Source organism: Micromys minutus (assembly GCF_963924665.1).
Source record: "Micromys minutus genome assembly, chromosome: 11".
NCBI classification, from domain to species: domain Eukaryota; kingdom Metazoa; phylum Chordata; class Mammalia; order Rodentia; family Muridae; genus Micromys; species Micromys minutus.
The window spans coordinates 27,773,955-27,794,673 of NC_137980.1; the positions used below are offsets into that span (position 1 = coordinate 27,773,955).

At 40.9% G+C, this 20,719-nt stretch overlaps 1 protein-coding gene across 2 annotated transcripts in view; it reads left to right on the forward strand.

Moving 5' to 3' along the window:
- The window catches only part of MAPK10 (mitogen-activated protein kinase 10), a 139,597-nt gene extending 119,806 nt beyond the window's left edge, over positions 1 to 19,791 (forward strand). For both annotated transcript variants that reach the window (XM_080925377.1, XM_080925378.1), the window contains exons 10-12: positions 3,979 to 4,042; positions 6,430 to 6,507; positions 19,034 to 19,791. In XM_080925377.1, the coding sequence (XP_080781503.1) occupies positions 3,979 to 4,042; positions 6,430 to 6,507; positions 19,034 to 19,050 (159 nt within the window). In that variant the 3' untranslated portion in view covers positions 19,051 to 19,791. The remainder of the gene's footprint in view (positions 1 to 3,978; positions 4,043 to 6,429; positions 6,508 to 19,033) is intronic.
- Positions 19,792 to 20,719: the final 928 nt, after the last annotated feature.

Genomic DNA, 20,719 nt, shown 5'->3' on the forward strand with positions numbered 1-20,719 from the left:
GTCCCGTGGAAGAGCCGTCATCGCTCTGGACCACTCATTCTGCTACGTCTCCAACCCTGAGGTTTGCATTCAGGAAGTTGAAAAAAATGGAAGAAAATGTTGACGTCATCCCGGAGAAGCAAAATGTACAGCTGCAGTAGTTTAAACCTGCGTTATGGAAAAACACTGAAATGCAAATCATTTATCTATCCTCAATTCATCCTGAAATTATATCCATCAGACCCCTAACACAGCATCTGCAACAACATCCAATTTTATCTTCCAATTCATCACACTTAGCACAGTGAAGGTAGCAGAGCTTACTAATCTCTAAAGAGGCACTGAGCATCAAGTGGCTTTTTTTGTTTGTTTGTTTTGTTTTGTTTTTTGGCAAAATGGGAAATATAATCATTGCATTGACTATGTATCTATGCTCTCTTAAACTATAATTTATTTTAGAATAAATTCCACTTAGCCTGGATAATCCTTGGCCAAAAATAATTGTTTTTTAAATAAAATTATATCACTAACTAGTCATGGAACTTTAAGTTATGCATTTGAAAATTCACTGTATTTTCTTGATTCTGGGGACTGTTAAGGTGTATACAGACAGTCTAGGCAAGTGTGGCTTCTTGGAAAATAAAGGTGCTTTATCCTAAAAAGATAATAGTAATATCCATTCATTAGCCTCTTAAAGAGAATGAAGAGAGTATTGTGAGACAGTTAAATTTGGATGCTCTCCCCTGCTGCACCTGTTCAGGATTGGTACTGAAGATACTTTAATTGGCAACACTGTAGCTATCTTCCTGTACATGGCAGCAGATGTGAAGAATGGAAACCCTCTAAGTGTGAGCTCTTTGAGTTTGGTCATCAAATTATTCAGTTTTGAAATCTCATTTTCAAGCATAATAGATGTTCAGTATCAGTCCTAGCTTCTTGTTTTATTGATATGATAAAGTCAGGGGCTACTTAAGTGTTTATTTTGGGTTCTAGCTCTAGGGTACAGGCCATCCCATTTGAAGGTCAAGGTAGAAGAAGCCTGGAGAGGCCTGTTACATTGTTAGCACCCTCAGGATGGATCAGTAGATGCATGCTAATATTCAGCTTCCTTTCTTCATTTGATGCAGGCCAGAATCCCCTCCCAGGGGGTGGTCCTACCCACAATTAAGGTGGGTTTTTCTCCTCAAGATAATCCCTATGGATGGGCATGCAAAGATGCCCATCACCCCGGGTGATTCTCCACCCTGCCGAATGGACAGTCATACCGACCATCACACAGCCCAAGTTTTTATTGAATAAATGAATTTAATAGATTAATAAATGAATGATAATATTTACAGGGAAGCTGTAATTCCCCACAGCACACCCATGTTTCTTTACCCTTGCTCCTAATTTCTTTACATTTTAGGAGTTTACCTACCAAAGTAAATCCTTCCTCCTTACTAAGGAAGGGAAAGACACTAACTCACTAACCAAACATTCCCTTCACATGCGAAGGCAGGGCTACTATGAGGTGTTGTGTGCTAATGACGACTGCTTCCAAAGGACAAGCGTGTGAGTGTGCATGCTATGACATTACTGTCTTTTGGTTATTAGCCAAGAACTCTTTTATAATGACATTTAGGTGATGTGTTTATGTGAATGCAACCTTCCACTGTTCGTGACATTAATTTCCTCTCTTCGTGAAAACCTCAGATCAAAACAAAGACCCCCCCCCCCCCGCTCTCTCTCTCTTTAATAACAGAGAACTTGTATATCAGAATGGTAACTATAAACACAAAAGTGCTTAAAATACCCCTCTTGGTTTTTATTGAAAGCCAAAATCCCTGACTTAGTATTTTGCTACTTTTTTAGTTTATGGTTAGAATCTGTGTGCTTAATGCTTTGTATGCCAGCAACATCTGCGTGCTGAAGCTTCAAGAGAAGCCTCCTCAAAATAGCTTTGTTGCAGAAAATGGCATTTATGAACTCTGGCAGGAACTATTCTCTTAAGTCTTGTTCAATTTTGAAACTTGAATGGAAAAATCTCATCTGTGGGAGAGGCAGTCACACAGCATTCCGAGCTCAGTCTTTTGTGGAAGGGCTAAAGCTGCCAGGGGAGCACAGAATCCTGGGGCCTCCAAACATTTTCATATGCTCTTCCCGACATTCTGAACACAGTAGCTTGAACAGGGACCTAAATCAGCTTCAGACATTGCAGGGGAGAGGCGCAGCAGCAGGCAGGCTGCCACACGACAAAATATCTCTTCAAATCTAGACTTTGCTTACTTTAAGAATAGTCTCGTCAATGTTCAAAAATAGCTCCAGTTTTACCCATTTTTCTCACTAAATCGATGTATTCCTTTTACTTGGAAGTTCTTTATAGTTTGGAGAAGAAGGTCCTTACTTGGTCAGGTCTCACCACAGAGCTTGATTCTTTAGTTCCTCGACTTTGCATCGTCAGTATCTAGAGGGGGTCCCTAGGGATCTGAGGTGGAGCCCAGGCTGTTTTGCTTTATTGTCAGTGTTCTGACCACTGAGCAGCACCACTCTCCTGGCCCTATCTGAATAACAGGATAGCAGAAGTTGAGGAATCCACTAGCCCCAGTAGCAGTCCCAGGTGCTGGATGAATGAAGGCTCCGACAGAACTTCTTAGTACAAAGGTGCCTTACGCCCCATTGGACAGTCTTCAGTTTTCCCGAGTGGCTGCTTTTGCAGGTCAGGAGCAGCCCTTCAGTTCCAGGGCTAGTGTGAATATCTGCGTATCTCGTCCCACTATCAAAGATTCTGAATGAAACAACAACAAAAGCCCACGTGGCTCTGGTGGTGGCTCTTGGGCCAATAAACCTCGCCCAGAAGCAAGTGTGTGCGGAAAGGCTTCAGAAAAGCTCTCCTCATCAGGGCACCTCTGTCCTTAAATCTCTGCTCTAACAGGTGTAAGTTCCTCTGGTTGTGTAACTCTTCTAGTTTCTCAAAACAAAACAAAACAAAACAACAATAATAACAAACAAACAAACAAAAAACCCAAAACAAACAAAAAAGGCTTTTGCTTTTAGAGTACTGGGAAAGGATGGGGGTTCTAGACTTCCTCCTCTCATGCTAAGGGAAATGCTGTATTTCCTGCCTTACTGGGCAGTTCCTCTTGCTCACCATCCTCCATCTTCTGCTCAAAGTCCTCCATCTTCTGCTGATGTGCTCTTCCAAGATTTGCTTGCCTTTCTGGGTCATGTCGCTTAAGTTGGAGCTCTCTAGCTAATACAGCTGACTTTAACAATGTCCACAAATTAGGAACAAAAGGTCAGACACTTGGGATGAGGATTGTCATCCTAGGAGGTGTGTGGCTTTGGGAAAACCTGCCTATCATGTGTGATCTCCATTTAGGAAGAATGGTGACTGTATTAAATCAAACTGAAGTCTCCTCAGAGAATGTAACCCAGGGGTTATTCGTGGGGTCATGGTGACCACCTTCTAAGTAAACTAGAAATTACTTCTGCCTGTAGGGGACAGAACAAACCCATTTCAATACCGAGTGTCAAGCTATGTCTAAAGCATGTTGAAATGTTTCAGGAAAGTGAAAGGTTAATTTAATCCCAATCTCTCTTTGCAGTACAGACTCATGCTGTATTTTACAGAGCAACAGAGTCTTTACAATAGGTAGCACATGAAACAAAGTCTATGAATGTAGGAGAGTTTGGGTGCAAGCTGTGTGAGCAGAGAACATGATTCTGGTTCATTGTAACACAATGTGCAGTCTAGCCACTTGTCCCTCTGTGGGGATCCTGATAACGATGATGCTAGAAAATGAGATTTCAGTTCTCCTGTCTTATTAGAGAGCAGGAGATGAGTAACTTCTTCCATGAGACTGGAGGCAGGATTTAACTGCTGGGGTCCTATTATCCCCAAACTTATATAAGGCGTGGTCTCCACCAGGACCAGTGGAAAGGCATGTCCACAAGGTATCCGACTGCTGCTGTGTTTGCATCGAGTGTCATAAAGCAATGTTTGTTTTTGTTCTGCAGCCCCCGCCTCAGATATATGATAAGCAGCTGGATGAAAGGGAGCACACCATCGAAGAATGGAAAGGTGATGTGCCATGCTAATATGTATACTTGCCTGACTGGAGCTCAGGATATAGGAATGGCCTACTGTGCTATGCTATATGTACACTTGCCTGACTGGAGCTCAGGATATAGGGATGGTCCTACTGTGCTTTGCCAGTATGTACACTTGCTTGATTGGAGCTCAGAATACAGAAACAATACCATTTATGCCATATATTTGATACAAAGAAACTCTATGCAGCTTCCTCTTGTATAGCACCCTATTAAGAGCGAGTTTCCAGTCTGAGTTTATTCTCTAGTGCTTCAGTAAGTAAATGAAATACAAACGGGAAACTATTTAAAAATTTCCCAGAGCTTATCTGCATTTATGTTGATAGAAATTCTATATTTGCTTAAAAATAGAAAGAATTAATTATAGACACTTTTGTAAAATAGCATTGATAGCAAAAGCATCTGACACAGGGTCAGACTTCATTCCAATATTTACAAATGTATGTTATATAAAATCAAAATTAAGTTTGAGGCCTAGACTAATGGATCTTCAGGGAGAATGCTGTTCCTCCAAACCCCCATTTAACCCTGAACCCACATATGGAAGAAGAGAACTAATTTCTAGAAGTTTTTCCCTGACCATGCCTCCCCTCTCCTGAATAAACAAAATGAAATTTAAAATTAAGTTTGAAATGTACTTTAAATGTTTTAAAATAAACATAGCTAACACATGAATTTATAAAACTTACAAAATCTGACAGTTTAGGTAGAATACATGTGACCCCACGAGACTCACTTTTCCTCTTAATGAAAACAAATCAGTGAATATATCAATGTTTTTCAGTAAAATTTCTCCAAACTCATACTATAACTTCAAAATGATACCTATGCTCAAACAAAATAAAAAATAAAAAACAAGTTAGCCTACAAAGAATTATTAGACTAAAACAATTAACTATGTAGAAAACCAAACACAGGCGATGTGCAAAGGATCCAATAAAAATGAGCAGAAACATAAAAGTAAGGACATTCTGAGAGACTTTTAAAGACTGATCCTACAAGTTGGAAAAGGGAAAATACCAGATGGAATACAAGGAGAAACCTTGAAGTTAGAAATAATCCCAGGATGTTATAAAGAGATTCCACTGGTCAAAGGACCATGTTGGTGAACATGGCAAGCCAAAGCCCAGGGACAAGGTGTCAGGGAGAGACTGACAGAGATGCTGGACTCACAGCTTTCTTTGTCAAAGGGAAACAGGCATTCCTGGGGCTTGTGCAGTAGCAAGATGTAACAGTGAGAGTGGAAAGTGCACTGAGCTGGAGGAGGCGTTATCTGGGAAGGAAAGTGCTGCATAAGCAATAAGAGTGGGAATGAATGATGTTTAGCTAAGAGTGGGAATGACTGAATGATGTTTAGCTAAATCCAGCAGCTTCAAAGAACAGGAGGCTACTCTGCAACAAGGAAAAAAAATGGCTGCCAGGCTGGCAATGACCAAAATGCCCTTTTAGTCCTTGGGTTTGTGTTATGTTTGGGTTTACCAGTCCCAGATACAAGTCTCGAAGAAAGGTGGTCTGAGAGGCAGAAGGTGTAAGGATTGGTTACAATGTAAAGGGAAGGTGTAAGGATTGGTTACAATGTAAAGGGAAGGTGTAAGGACTGGTTACAATGTAAAGGGAAGGTGTAAGGACGTGTTACAATGTAAAGAGAAGGTATAAGGACTGGTTACAATGTAAAGGGAAGGTGTAAGGATTAGTTAAAATGTAAAGGAAAGGTGTAAGGACTGGTCATGATGTAAAGGGAAGGTGTAAGGACTGGTTACAATGTAAAGGGAAGGTGTAAGGATTTGTTACAATGTAAAGGGAAGGTGTAAGGACTGGTTACAATGTAAAGGGAAGGTGTAAGGATTTGTTACAATGTAAAGGGAAGGTGTAAGGACTGGTTACAATGTAAAGGTCAGAGAATTTGCTTCTAAGAAGTGAATATGAAAGGAGACAAGAACATCTAACAGCAAAGCCATCAGCCAGGAACACATTCTAGAAGGAAGGTCACATCCTAGCACATATAAGACCTTGGGATGAACCGCAAAACCCAAGCACAGAATGAATGAACAAGCAAGCAAGATTGCTTAAATCCGCAACTGACAGCCTGGGAGTGTACCCAGGAGTCTACCAGTCAATTCAGAAAAGTTACTTATTTATAGACATTCATTTACTTAACTTCTGTACCAAGTACCTACTTTTCCTAAGCTTTGAGCTAAGACCAAGGAAATACAGAAATGGAAGATTGAAAATCCTCGGTCATTTAAGAATCTATTCGATACCACAAAATGTTATTTCTCATTAGCTAGTACATGTGTTTGTAGATTAATAGAATCTTTGCTTTTCTATTATAACAATACCGACAATTGTTTCTTACAGAACTTATCTACAAGGAAGTAATGAATTCAGAAGAGAAGACTAAGAACGGCGTAGTTAAAGGCCAGCCCTCACCTTCAGGTACTCACTCTCCGTGAATAACCAAGAAGCCAGTGCTTGTGTCTTCCTGGTCCTTGATGGGTGTGGTCATAGACAATGTCGCTCACAGAGCCTGGGAACAGATATCACATGACCATTTCCCTAGATTGCAATGTTTTTTGGTCTTTTAAAAAATCATGCATTTATACGGGTAATTCTGATTCTATAAGCCAGCACAGTGGTCAAGGTGGTGTTTATTTTTAACTAATGCTTTTATTTTTGAGATTATAATGTAATTATAGTATTTTTCCTTTCCTTTTCTCCCTCCAAACACTCCCATGTGCCTCTCATTGTTCTTTTTCAAATCCATGGTCTCTTTTTTCATTCATTGTTATTATATGCATGTGTGTGTGTGTGTGTGTGTGTGTGTGTGTGTGTGTGTGTGTGTATGTAAGTGGCTCAGTTGATGTGATGTTACTTTTATGTACATGTTCAGGGTCAGACATTTGGGATTAGATAACCAATTGTGCTCTTTTCCTTTCTCCTGATCAGCATTCCTAAGTTGCCTAATGGTTGAAGCCTTATGGCATTTCCCTCATCCACTTTGGCATGTTTATTCTGGTTGTCCTTGTTCAGCTCATGTTTAGGAGGTCATGTTGGTAAGACATTAATGGCTGCAACTTCTGAGATTACTAGGAGACACATTCTCACAGAAAACTCCCCAATACCCTGAGTCTTACAGTCTCTCCACCCCCTCTTCTGAAATGACCCCTGAGCCTTAGGTGTGGGAATTGTTTCGTAGCTGTATATGTTGGCATTGGGCTCCACAACATTTTGACCAGTTGTGAATTTCTGTAATGGCTTCTGTTTCTTGCAAAGCGAAGTTTCCTTGATGAGGCTGAGGACTATACTTACCCATGGATACAAGGACAAATGTTTAGAGTATAGTTAAGAATTAGCCGTGGATTCATCAGCCCTGGGTAGTTGACTACATTTTCAATACTAGGGATGATGTCTTTCTTGTTGGGTAGTGTCAAGTCCAATTGGAGAGCTGCTGTTCTCCACCAAAGCACACACACCACTCCTTGACCCTTCATGCTGCTGTGCCACAGGACCATTTTGGGGGTTCATCAGCATCATAGAAGCAGGTCTATTGATTGTTTCCATTTTTAGATGCTTATTTGGTACCATTAAAGCTTGTCCTCAGACAGGGCATTCAGGTCAGTTCTAGCTCAGTGAGATGTGGACATGTGTCTGAACTGCAGGGTGTCTTCAGCAATCGGGCCTCTCATTCATCTCCAACAGGCAACCAAGGGCAATAGCAAACACCTGTAATGGTGTGCAACTATTTTGGACAACCCTGACCAGAAACTCAAAAAAGGTTTTCTCATACCTGGTGTTTGATTTTTGTCTTGTGGTCTTGGGCTCTTTGGAGGGAACATTGTTAGCCTAGATGAGAAATTTTCATTTAAATCATTTATGTATATTTATTGACAGGCTTGTGTGTATTAGGGTTCTTTTTTAGGTAGAGAGTTAGTAGTATGATTTTCCCCCAATATCCTTGCTGTCATTTTACCCCACTCCCACCTTCTGTATTTATCTCCTTACCCTCTCCATAATTATGGACCTCATTCCCATTTCTCCATCAGATCCCTAATACCCTATTTTCCCCTCTATTGCTCCCCAACCACTCCCCTCAATGGTACCTTTCTATGTTACTTGTTTTTTTTCCAGTTGTCCAAGGCTTTGTATCACATGTGAATATTTGGAGCCAGGAGCCTCTGATGAACAGACATGAAGCAGGGTCACCTGGCTCAATACGATCTTGGCTCATTCCTTAGAGAACCTGCAAAGTTTATGATTTTGTTTCCATTTACAGGTGAATAACACCCAGTCATGGATCTGTCCCATGGTTCTGTTGGAGGACATTTAGGCTGTTTCTATTTCCTAGGTGTTGCAGCAATGTTTTCTCAGAGATGAATTTAAGAAGGCAATGTAATCATACGGCATGAGCTCATTCAGGAAAAATGGTGCTGAACAAAGTGTTAATACTCCTGTCCTCTGGACCACCAGGCAGAGTTTCCTCTCTCATTCATTTTTGGTGTTAGAATCCCCACATTAGGAGTGACAACAGTATAATTATGTACTAACACGGCCCTGATTAAAGCCAGTGTACAAAAGCTTTAGCTTGTTCCTTGCAGAGTCTGGCACACCTCTGCATCTATATAAGTTTGGCTGATCACACACTCAAGGGTCACCTGAGATATCACCTTGTGTGTGTTAATGCTGTACACTCTTTTTTTCACACCTATGTTATAAAGATAGAGAGTTTCATAAGATGTAGCTTCAACTGTTGTTACCTGCATCCCACCTTGTAGTGGCAAGAATGGAGGCCGGAAGTGACAATTTAAGAGATTTAAGAGAAGAAATAGATTGAAAGTCTTACTTTTAAAACATGTTTTCCACATATGGTATGCAGTTCTAGGGGGCAAGGACATGGTATGCAGTTCTAGGGGGCAAGGATGTGGTACACATTCATTAATTAGTCAATTCGTTAATTTGGCATGTTGCTTTAGGAGGAAAAGATGTGGGGTACCTTATTGAACTAACTAATATCTAATTTCTCATATTAAAATTCCTCTTTGAGTAACTAGTTGACACCCATAACTACTGTGCTACCCAGACACAGTTCAGACCTTGCTTCCTCTTCTCACTCATAGATTTCTGACAATATCCGATTTTATCCCAAGTCTCCTTTGTCTTAGAGAGTGAATTAGGAACTTTGTCATTATGGTCAAAAATACCTTAGGAGTGAAGGAAGGGTGTGTTTCTCCTCACAGCTTCACAGGAGTTCATAAGGGTAGAGTCACACCATGGAAGGTCAGCAACAGAGAAATGGGATGGCATTGCTCTTGATAATTTTCATGTTCCATCTTATTCTGGCCCAGGGGAGGGTCCTACCCTCTCATATGGGTTGTTACTACTCAGTTCCTCCCCTGGAAATGGCCTCACATGTATACCAAGAGGTGTGCCTTCAACTTCATAACAAACCCCGTCAATTTGACAGTGAAGATAACCATTGCAAGTCCACATCTGGTTCCCTTGACAACCAAGTATATCACTGTAGATGTCAACATTCTACCTCTGCACCCAGAAAAGGCCAGTGCCCACTTCAGGATGCAAGACACGTTCATTTCATCTTCAAATAACCCTCAAATCTTAATGGTTCTATTACTTTTAAACAGGCATGTCCAGATCGCTACAGATTCCAGGTAATCTCTTAGTTTTGAGGCTGTGCAAAAACAAAAGCAAACTTACATGCTTTCAGTATAAAATTGCACAAAAGAATCAGCACCATTTCTAGAGGGAAGATTGGAGACACACAAAGGAACAAAAGGTGACAGAGCAAACCTGAAGTGCAGCAGGGCAGGCCTGGGGTTGTGTTGTTTCATGTCAAGCATCTAGCACACACAGTATCATGAGTGCTCCAACTGGCAACCCTACCTACCTACACATAAGGCCTTGCATAGGCAACTCACGTGGCCTATCTTAGACTTGCCCTATTTATTATCCCCTCTCTCCTCTGCAGATGTTCTATGTCTCTCACATTTCCAATATTCCAAGGTCTTCACTGAAGCCTAGATTTCATCTTCACAACTTCACATAACTCAGTCCTTGGAGATTCTGTTACATGTTGCCTGACTGTTTGGGCCTTTCTTTAAAATATTTGTAGAAACCTCCATGATGCCTTAAGTCTTGCATTGAACATGCCTAAAACGTTAGCACCTTAGGATGATGCCATGGTCTGGTGACATCTGGAACACATCTGGGCCTTCATGAAACCACAGCTACAGCAGCCACTGAGTACCTTGGTAGTTGGTTTCCCTTGTTGGCTCTGTGTGAACAGAGTACCACAGACACGCTCTTTCTCCAGGGTAAGGCTTTAAGTGAGTTTACAATGCTGTACTCCAGATTCTGGGGTAGGTGATGTCTGGCTGTTCCCAAGTCACTCTCATGCAAGCCTAACATGGTTGGCATCCTTTACCTGTCACTAGTGTTTGTTTTGTAAATCTTCTATGTACACGTGTCAACTCACTTCTTCTCTGGCCCCAAACTACACAGTTGAAACACTCCTGCTGCATCTTTGGTTCCTGGTTATCACGTAATACCTTGTTACAAGCATCCAGCAGGAGGCATGCCACAGCCTGAAGGCTAAATTACCTTCACATTTGGATGGCTAACTATATTTTATTCTTCATTCATAGTCTCAGGATCCAGAAAAAAAAGATCCAAACCCACAAATTATTTGTGAGAATGTAACTCAAATAGCATCAAGTCAAAATCCTGACAAGGTCTTTGTACCAGTCAGAAACCTCATATGTATTTCCTTCATTTCTCTCCACGTCCACTCTTCTGAGCCCTGCTTGCTTACAATGTTCTACATCTTCTCTAGCCTGTGTCTACAGACACTTCCAGATACCTCAGGCTAGACCATTTCCAGAAGCCTACCCAGCTGGTCTGGTCTAGCATTTATTTCCTGTACTAATACTAACTCCTTTTGGTCACAATGACCAAAGTGCCCAACATAAGTGAAGAGAGGAGGGCTTGCTAGCACAGTGTTCAGTGTTCTATCTCACAGGATGATTCCTGTCCGCAGGTGGGGAGCTGCAGAAGGTGGGAAAGGTGCCGTGCTCTCTGCCTTTCTCTACTTCCGCTCTTATTCCTTTTCTAGATCCCAGCCTATGGGCAACATTACTTACATTCTGGGTATCTTTATGCACATAGTCCTCAACAAACAGACAAGCAGACAAACACACTCCTACAGCCATGTTAAGAGGAGAGCCTTGGTATCCAGGTTATTCTACACCTAGTTTAGCAATGAAGATAATTAACCATCTTCATTGGTTGAAGTGAAGAGGCAAATGGGCATTGTCAGCATCCCCTTCCACTGTACCCTTCCTTCTAAGGCATTTTAGGATCAGGATTAATGTGAATTTGTAGAAGGTGTGGCCAAGACACATGCTCTGTCTGCAGTATAGGAAGGAACTCACAGGCAGAATCTAACAGGCTCCAGACATTCCTTGTTGAGGTAGAATGGATCACTGAGAGTCTCCATCCTCAGCATACTCGGCTTGCCCACAGTCACTGAAGCGAAGTAGCAGTATGCACCAGAGCATCTCCTCACCTCTCAGACTGGGTAGACACTAGTCTGCAGAAACCATTTTAGTAACCTTGACCTCAGTACATGTCCTTTCCACACACTTCGTACAAAAAGAGTTTTTATGTTTTCCCTCAAATAAGATCTTTCTCTCTGCCTTTGCTACTAGCTCTTGTGCTGAAAACACACAGCGCATATCTGTTATTTGCTCCAAGCCCATTGAGACAACTGTATGCACTCATCTTTGTGTACCATACAGCGCCTAAGTGCTCTCTCGCTCATTAAAAATCTATTCCTTGGAAAACTGATACTCAGTTTTCTTTTTCTCTCCGAACGTATTTTGAAGCAATTTCAAAGACAGAACTCAAAGACAGGAATGTGGTGTTAATTCTGGGTGCAGTTCAGTATGTTCTTACACCACGGTTATAAATATTTATCTGTCCTTGTAATCCCCATGAACAAAAGTGAGCCAGGCTGCTAATGTATGCTGTTGCTGGGGTATAGTTTTCATTTTTCAGATATGGACTTGCTGCTTTTAAAGGTGATAGTTTGGCTCATTCATTTTGGGAAATATACATCTATAAACTCTGTTTTGTGTGCCTGCTCACATTAGTGTGTGACTAGCTATTTTTAAACAACACCAGTTAAGTTTACCTGCTGAGAAAGTTAAGAACCTTCTCAACAGTTCCAACAACCTGTAGCAATCGAAAATTGCCTAATTTTACATGCTCCCCAAACTATAGCTAGCAGACTTAACCAATCTGTAGATCAAAAACCAGTCACTTAGACATTTTACTGAATGATTTTAGAGTAAAAGCATTTGGTAAATTATATGTATTTATATGTTAAAGGACACAATTATGTATAATATGCTCACATGTGCTATGTAGAGATTGGGCCACAGCTGGAGCTGATTTTAGTAGCTCACGTGAACAACTATGTACATCTCTTCCCTAATGAGAATGTATCGATCTTGGTTTGGCAGCTTGAAACTAACCAGGGAAGATTTACAACGTGGAAGCTGGCAGAATCCATAAATCAAACTGACTCCTCACTAGAGAGAAAATTGTTAACATTTTACCAGTGTGTCCTGCATGTGTGCACATGTGTGTGCACACAGTAAGCTATATTTTTAAGAAGAAGCAATGACTGAAATGCCTTGTAAAAGTCAGCTCTTTGATATTTCACAGAATTTTGTTTTATAAGAAGCTAGGATAAAATACATCTGTCATACAGGTTCTCTTGCTATTTGTTTACCAAAACAGTAGGAATCTTGTATAAGGAATAAGTTAGCATAGTTCTTTAGGAATGCATTGGCTCTAATGTCAAAACCTATTGTATTATAGTGATGATTTTAAAAGGTAGATAAGAAGTTAAGTGTGCACTGAAGAAATACTTTATAGGTCTGAAATTGATAGAATTAGTATAGAATTGGTATATATATACATATATATATATATGTATATATATGTATATATATATATGTATATATATATATATATATATATATATATATATATATATATATACACACACAAAATGTATCTCAACTCAGATACATCTGTAAATAGTTGAACTTTGTTCTACTATCTGATTTTACCTGAGGTTATCTGTTTTCAGTAGCAGTGCCATTTGCTTCCTGAATTGATTTGTAATGTCTGCCAAGGGAAAGCAGGAGTAGGCATCAATTTTGCTCTGAAAGCAGATGCTACAGAATGTTAGAGCTAGGACATGAGCAGGAGGCTGTGTGTCAGTATCCCTGCCCCCCCCCCCCCTGAGACACATGAAGCAGAGCAAAGAATGCTTTGTCAGACATGCAGAGGTCTTTCAGTCTCCATCTGAGGAAGAAGCTTCTGATGTGCTGTCCTCACTTCTCAGGTGTGTGCTGTCTCCCAGATCCCAGGAACAACGCCCCCTTCCCTCTGCTGGCCAGCGGTTCAGACTACTAAGATTAATCGATTAAAAAAAAAAATTAAAGCCCAAATAACACGAGGCTCAAGATCTTGAAGCTACTGGAGAAACTGTCCCTCAATAATTATTTTCTTCTGTTTTTTTTTAAACTCTATATTTACATTTTGATTTGGTATTGGGAAGGTGTGACCAAAAAAACAATTCCCATTTTAAAAGTAGTCACGAATGAATTGTTTGGGTTAGAACATTTCTAGCCAAGAAATAATAAGCCTCACTTTAAATACTATTCACATTTTTAATTCATTTACACATCATTTTATTGAAAAAAATAAATATTGCATTGATGACAATTCAGAATAACAAGTGTCTCTTTCCTGAGTCCTCCTGAACTCTGTAGAAGAGGGGGTGTTTATTATGGGATGTCCCAGAGAGATGGACACTATAAGCAGCTTTAAAACAGTTCAATTCTGTTTATGAGACTTTCATAAACTTCTCGGCAATAAATTATCTTGAAGCCAAAGTCTTTGCTCTTATCCCTTTTATTTGAGTTTGTTTTCATGCTTACAAAGTCCATTTATTGCCTACTTGTGAGCAGAATAGAAAGGGTCACTCAAAGCCAGGGTGCCTGCTGTCAAGTCAGGAGATGTTTATTGTAGCTCAATAGAAGATTGCGCACAAAACCAAACTCATACATCTAACAAGGTCGTTTGAGTTTGGCCTCCATCTCTAAGGAAGCTCATTAACAGCATCTATAAATTCGGGCTACATATTCTCACTGAGACTAACTTCAAGAAATAAAGGTGATACAAATAAAAGCACTTACAAGGGGATGCTAATAATTGGCCTTAAGGAGCCACTAAGATCCTGCACGAGAATATCGTCGAACAGCTTGCATCATTACATCACCATCATTAAGTTCGCTTAACTCCCATTTTGCTAATATTGAGAGTTTTTGTTCAAAGAAATTAGATGTATTTCTATACACTAGCCATGAGCAGAAAATATGTCAATGTAAACTATGAATCCAAAGAAAAATTCTCACAATAACTTGAATAAATAAAGTGCAAATTAGCACTCTGGAAACAATTGCTGCTGAAAAAAAATTAAAGGCAGTCTAAATGAATGAAAGGTGTTCCATTATCCTCCATTGTTTTGGAGGTTTGTAAAGTTTCTGTGTTCCCTGGGCTGGTTTATTGGGCACTCAGTTAAAAATACCAGTGGATTGTTGTTGTTTCTGTTTTGTTTTGTTTTTAATGTTTGAATTGTTTTTTTGCAGAACTTTAAAAGGTTATCTGAAAATTCAAAATAAATAAATAAATAAATAAATAAGAAATAGCCTAAATAATTTTGAAAGAATTCAGTTGGAAAATTCACATTTATTTTTCTGATTTGAATATTAACAAGGGAGCAATACCACTAAAGGAAGAGTATTCTAGTCCGCTTTTCTCATTGCTGCGACAAAAGACTTGACAAATGCACATTTAATGGGATGGGCTTGTCCTGGACAAAGGACACAGCCCATCACAGCAGAGAGGGTATGGCAGAGAGGACAGAGCCTATCACAGCACAGAGGGCATGCTGGAGGGAGAGTGAGGCAGCTGGCCTGTGAGCAGTGAGCTCACAGTGAGCCACACTGCATTAACATCCAAGAACACACAGGTGAAGGCTGGTGCTGCGCTTGCTTCCCCCCTTTGCATTGAGTCAGGGACCCAGGACATGGGATGGAGCTACCCACATACCTTTCTCAGTAAGTTTGTTTGCAAATACCCTTATAGACAGCCCAGCCCAGCCCCGAGGTGGGTCTCCTAGAGAATTCAGATCCAACCAGTCAGTAATGATGACCTATCAGAACCCACTACAGCTACTGAGCCTCTTAGTCACAAGGCATTGAAAGGACTCTAGACATGCCTTCACTACAGTTTGTGTGTATACACACACACACACACACACACACACACACACACACACATATATACATACATGTACATATACATATGTATACATATACATACACATATATGTATATGATAGATAATTAGATAAATTGGTAGGTAGGTAGGTAGATACATAGATACATGAGATATAGATAGATATCATATAAATATTATATATCACATCAATGATTTATGTGACGAATATAAGTATATTTTAATTTTGCCAAAATGGAAAAGAAATTCTCACTCCATCTCTACCCATCATATGTAGATTTAGCTGTAAGGTCTGGTTACCCATTAACTGGGAGTTAAGCCTTTCTCCTGGAGCCAGACTTCAGGGCTTTGGGGTAGGCCATTTTCATTGCCAGTGTTACTGTAAGATTAGGGTCTGGCCATGTAGCCTGTGCTTGGGATCTGCTCCAGATGTTTCCAGGTTCTGGGCATTTTATTGAAGAACAGGGATAAAGGTGCATATTGCTTCCTTTTGGGCCCCCCTACACTAAACTACATGGCACCGTTTGTGTCTTGTCTCATCACTAAGGGTGCTCTAGGCAGCTAACAGGTGGTTGGGTATATTGTTCAGAGAAGGGTGTGGCTGTAGTCCACGCCCACTGGGGATCCTGCTGGCTAGGGTACTCTTTATGCCTGCTTACCTCACCACCTCACAATTCCTGTAGGGAGCTGCAATGTATGGAAAGAGATCCTAACTCCTAGGGCCATGCTATATTATTTCCATGACAGCCCAACTACAGACCAATGGGACAAAGCTGAGAGTACAGTAACATATCTCCACTATAAAAGAGGATCAATTAATATTTCCACAAGGAAAATAAAGGGAGCTTCTGTGGTATGTGTTGTACAAACAAGCAGTTACCACCCATGGAAGTAGACGAAGACAGACCACTGCCTCAGAACATGCTCAGAAGCTCGCACAAAGTGGGTCAAAGAAACCAAGCATAAGAAATGAAGGGAATTATGGGAGTAAATCTTCATGGTTTTAAGTGATAGTATTTTTTTTTTTTTTTTTGAACTATCACCAAAATCCCAGGAACAGAAAGGGCAAATCTGACATCTGTGTGCAGAAAGAAAATTTCAAGACAAAAGGTAATTCACAATAAGAGAACACCATTTGCAAATTACACATCTGTTTCCCACTGGAGATGCTCTTTTGTGACTAAATAATAAGGACACAAGGCAATTTTTAATTGACCAAAGCATACAAACAGATTGTTTTCTCCAGAGAAGGTATGTGATGACGACCACCAAGCACATGGAAAGACACAATTGGCCACAGAGCAACACTAATTAGCCACAGTATGGTTCAATTTACACATTTTGGGTGCCTATAATCAGAAAAGCTGATAAATGTTAATGAAGGTGTGAGGAAACTCATTCTTTCACGCTGCCTGTGGGACTGTAAGCTGACATGCTCACTTCCAGAAACAGTCCAGCACTTCTTCACATAGAATCAGCAAAGAGAAGTGGCAGAGAGTTGCTTACACACCCCAAGGGATATAAAATGACATCCACGCAGAGCTTCTATGTGAATGATCTTGACAGGATTGTGACAACACTTACTCATAATATCCTTAAAAGGAAGATAGCTCTGTATTTAGCAAATGTCCGTCAACTAGGGAAGTAAGTAAAGAAAACGTGGTGTGTAGTTTGATGGCTGTTGCTCAACTATACAGGGTTGGAATGCTCACGTATTCTTGAAGCTTCCTCTTTCAAGGCATATTTTGCTTCTAGAAATGTGTGACAGAAGTCAGTGACATTCATATCACATGTTTCTATGGATATGATGTCACAGAATCACAGAGGCAAAACCTGCTGGGGTTGTAGAAATAGTTCCATCTGTAAAGAGTTTGCCTTGCAAACGTGAAGATCTCAGTGCAATCTCCTAAACCTCTAAAGGGGAAAGCTGGACACTGGGACACATGTTTGTGAACTCAGCACTGGAGTGGTAGAGAAAGGAGACTCAGGGCCTTGCTGACAAGCCAGCCAAGTCTACTGAGTGAGTTCAGGCCAAGGAGAGACCCTGCCTCGGAAAATCAAAGGGTGAACAGTGCCTGAGGCATGACACTCCACGTAGCTATGTGGTTTTCACATGAACACACACACACACACATTCAACATGCACACAAATACACATGCACACACAATGGGTGGTTGAGAACCCAAGCATAAAACTCCTACTGGGTTGTTGAAAATGATACATAATTGAATGTGGTTATGATGTACAGCTCAGAATGTTCTTAAATACACTGAATTGTACAAATCAAATTTATAACTTACCTAATCCATGAGTTAGAGCTTAACAAAAACTGGTGTGGGAAGATATAAACATTTTTCCAACTCCAGAGTAATAAAATCTAAATGAAAATCATGGGCTGTTATTTGAAAGGTATAAAATTCCATAGTCCCAGACAAAGACAGACAGCATGAAAAAGGGTTCTCACTCTGCTAGGTCTGTATTTGACATTAGCATTTATCAGAGTATTGTGTGTTGTTTCTGTCCCTGGCATGAAGCTGGTTCCCCAAAGAGCATCACAATGGCTCTGGGTTATTAGAGCTCAGCACTTCAGAAGGGACATGAAAAATACTGGTCTGATGGAATTCTAGTGCAGGGTATAAACAACTCCATTGTGGTGTCCAGAGGTTCTGTCAGCCAGCACTATGGAGAGCTGGTCTACCCCTACGCATTTTCTCTGAGGGTTGTAACTGATGTGTGTTGGAGTGTACTGAAGCCAGGTTAACTTATGCACTTCTTTGATAAAGGTAGTCCTCGTTTAGAGGAAACTGACAACATTTAAGGTTAGGAAGTAGTAACATTTTTAAAGGTGTTTAAAAGGCATAAAATGTACTTCAGAGTTTCTGTATATGAAACTATCCTAAGCAAGCGAGTCTGTTGGAAAGAAACCCAAGCTCTGAGGGTGTGCTTAGGCCTGTCTTTTCCTTCTGCTCCCCATTAATTTTCCTCTAGAGTCTTGACTTTTCAACATTGGTTTGCATTTTGATAATTCATTTAATAATTACACAATACTCTGTGTTTTATGCACTTCCATTTTCCCTAGAGCTATAGTTGTCACAAATTCAAACCACTAGGCTTTGCCTTAACTCATTCCTGGGCTAAGACCATCATGTGTGGTTGTTTTATTTTCTTCATTGAAAACACCAGGATCAGGGGGGGGGGGGTGGATTTTCTGTCCCCTGAATGACTATGGAGTCTCTAGAGTCCAAGGATACAGGTGGCTTGGCTTCACCCAAGCTCAGTAATATTGCAACAATCTGGGACCTTGAGGTGTGGGGGGGGCGGGATATGAGTGATTTCTAATACAGAGTGAATTTGATAACCATTAGCCTGTGAATAAATGTGATATGTGATGGGGTTTCTGAATCGATTCTTCTTGAGTTCCACCATCAAATTCAGTTTCCAGTGTCAGTTCTTTGAAGGTCTGAAGAATAGGTAGAGAAGACATATCTTGTTCTACCCAGCCCTGCACTGAACATCCTGAGCACCAGGGTCTGGTTCCAGATTTAGTCATGTTGGTCTTCATTTTCTTAGCACAGGTGCAGCAGTGAACAGCAGTGAGAGCCTCCCTCCATCCTCGTCTGTCAATGACATCTCCTCCATGTCCACGGACCAGACCCTCGCATCCGACACCGACAGCAGCCTGGAAGCTTCGGCAGGACCGTTGGGTTGTTGCAGGTGACTAGCCGCCTGCCTGCGAAACCCAGCGTTCTTCAGGAGATGACGCGATAGAACACATGCCCACACACTCAGCTTGCTCACACACACACACACACACACACACACACACACACACGTCACACATGCACAAATGCACTCATGCAATATCAAGAAAAAATAGCAAGAGAGATCCAACGTAAAACTAAGTTAAATCTTTCTGCGTGCTTCTCTAAGGTTCTGTATCACAGCTGAGCTGAAATGTGTATTTAACTTCTAGTTGTGCTCGCTTTGGTCCACCTCCAGCAGTGCTTACGACACAAGACAAACCAGACACAATTAGAGAAACCTTTCCCTAAAGTGTAACTTCAGTGGCTGCAGAACCAGCAACCTGTAACTGCCCTTCAATGGCATGAGGAGGTGGGCACTGGCCCCACCCAGCATGTGTGTGTCTCTATCTCGCATCTACCTGCTCCTTTCGGCCTAGTCAGATGGATGTAGATACAGATCCGCATGTGTCTGTATTCAAACAGCACTTAGAGATGCTCCTGTCAGTGGCCTCCAGGCTCCACCAAGACACGCACCGGGGTACCACATGGTCCATTTCATGTGATCTATTACTCTGACATAAATCCATCTGTAATATATTGCCAGTATATAAGCTGTTTAGTTTGTTAATTGATTAAGCTGTATGTCTTATAAGAGAATATGTAAAGGGGGAATATGGAGGAGTGAACTCTCAGACCCTTGAAGATGTAGCTTCCGAATTTGAACCAATTAAATGGCACCTGTATACCAATTTGTAGAAAGAACATATGTGATGCTTACATTCAGTGGGAGGGAGGGAGCAGTATTCAGGCTCTAAGTAGTTGGCTTTTACATGGAAGCTATGAATCAGAGTCAAGGGCATTCTCTCTGGGAGTCAGTAGGTAGTGAGTGGGGCCAGAGCATATTACTAACAGTATAGAGTGAAGGAAAGCAGCTCACTGCCCAGGTGCTAAGGGACCCCACACCCCTGCTCTAAATCTTGGACGCTATTGTTTATTTTTAAAATCACATGTCAAAAGAGAAAGTTGCTGGATAAAGGGGTAGGCGTTGGGGCAGGATCATCACGTACACATCCAGTGGTAAAAGCTCTTTCCGGAAACACAGTGGAATGACCTTCATGCGATCTCCTTCAGAGAACATAACCCTACCTGGACCAATGTGAGATTGTGGGGTATGTTTTCCATGTGTGAGCTGCTCCCCACACTCATCCCCGGCTGATGCTTTATTCCCTCTTCTGGAATAGGATAAAACAATAAAAATAAACTTCCCAAAGCACAGGGCGATCTTCAGGATAGCATCTACAAGCATCTTGGTAGATTTCATGGTCTCTCAGAGGGTTTTCCTAGGCCCCTTGATATGACTGATGTTTCAAACTTATTGATGTATTTTCATAGATGTGTGTAATCTGAGAAGGGCTGATAGTCTGACTTTTGTATTGCAGTAGACGCACAAGAGCAATAATGCCGTGCCAACAAAGCTCCTACTAGCTAGCATTAGCAACAGCTTTCATTAGCA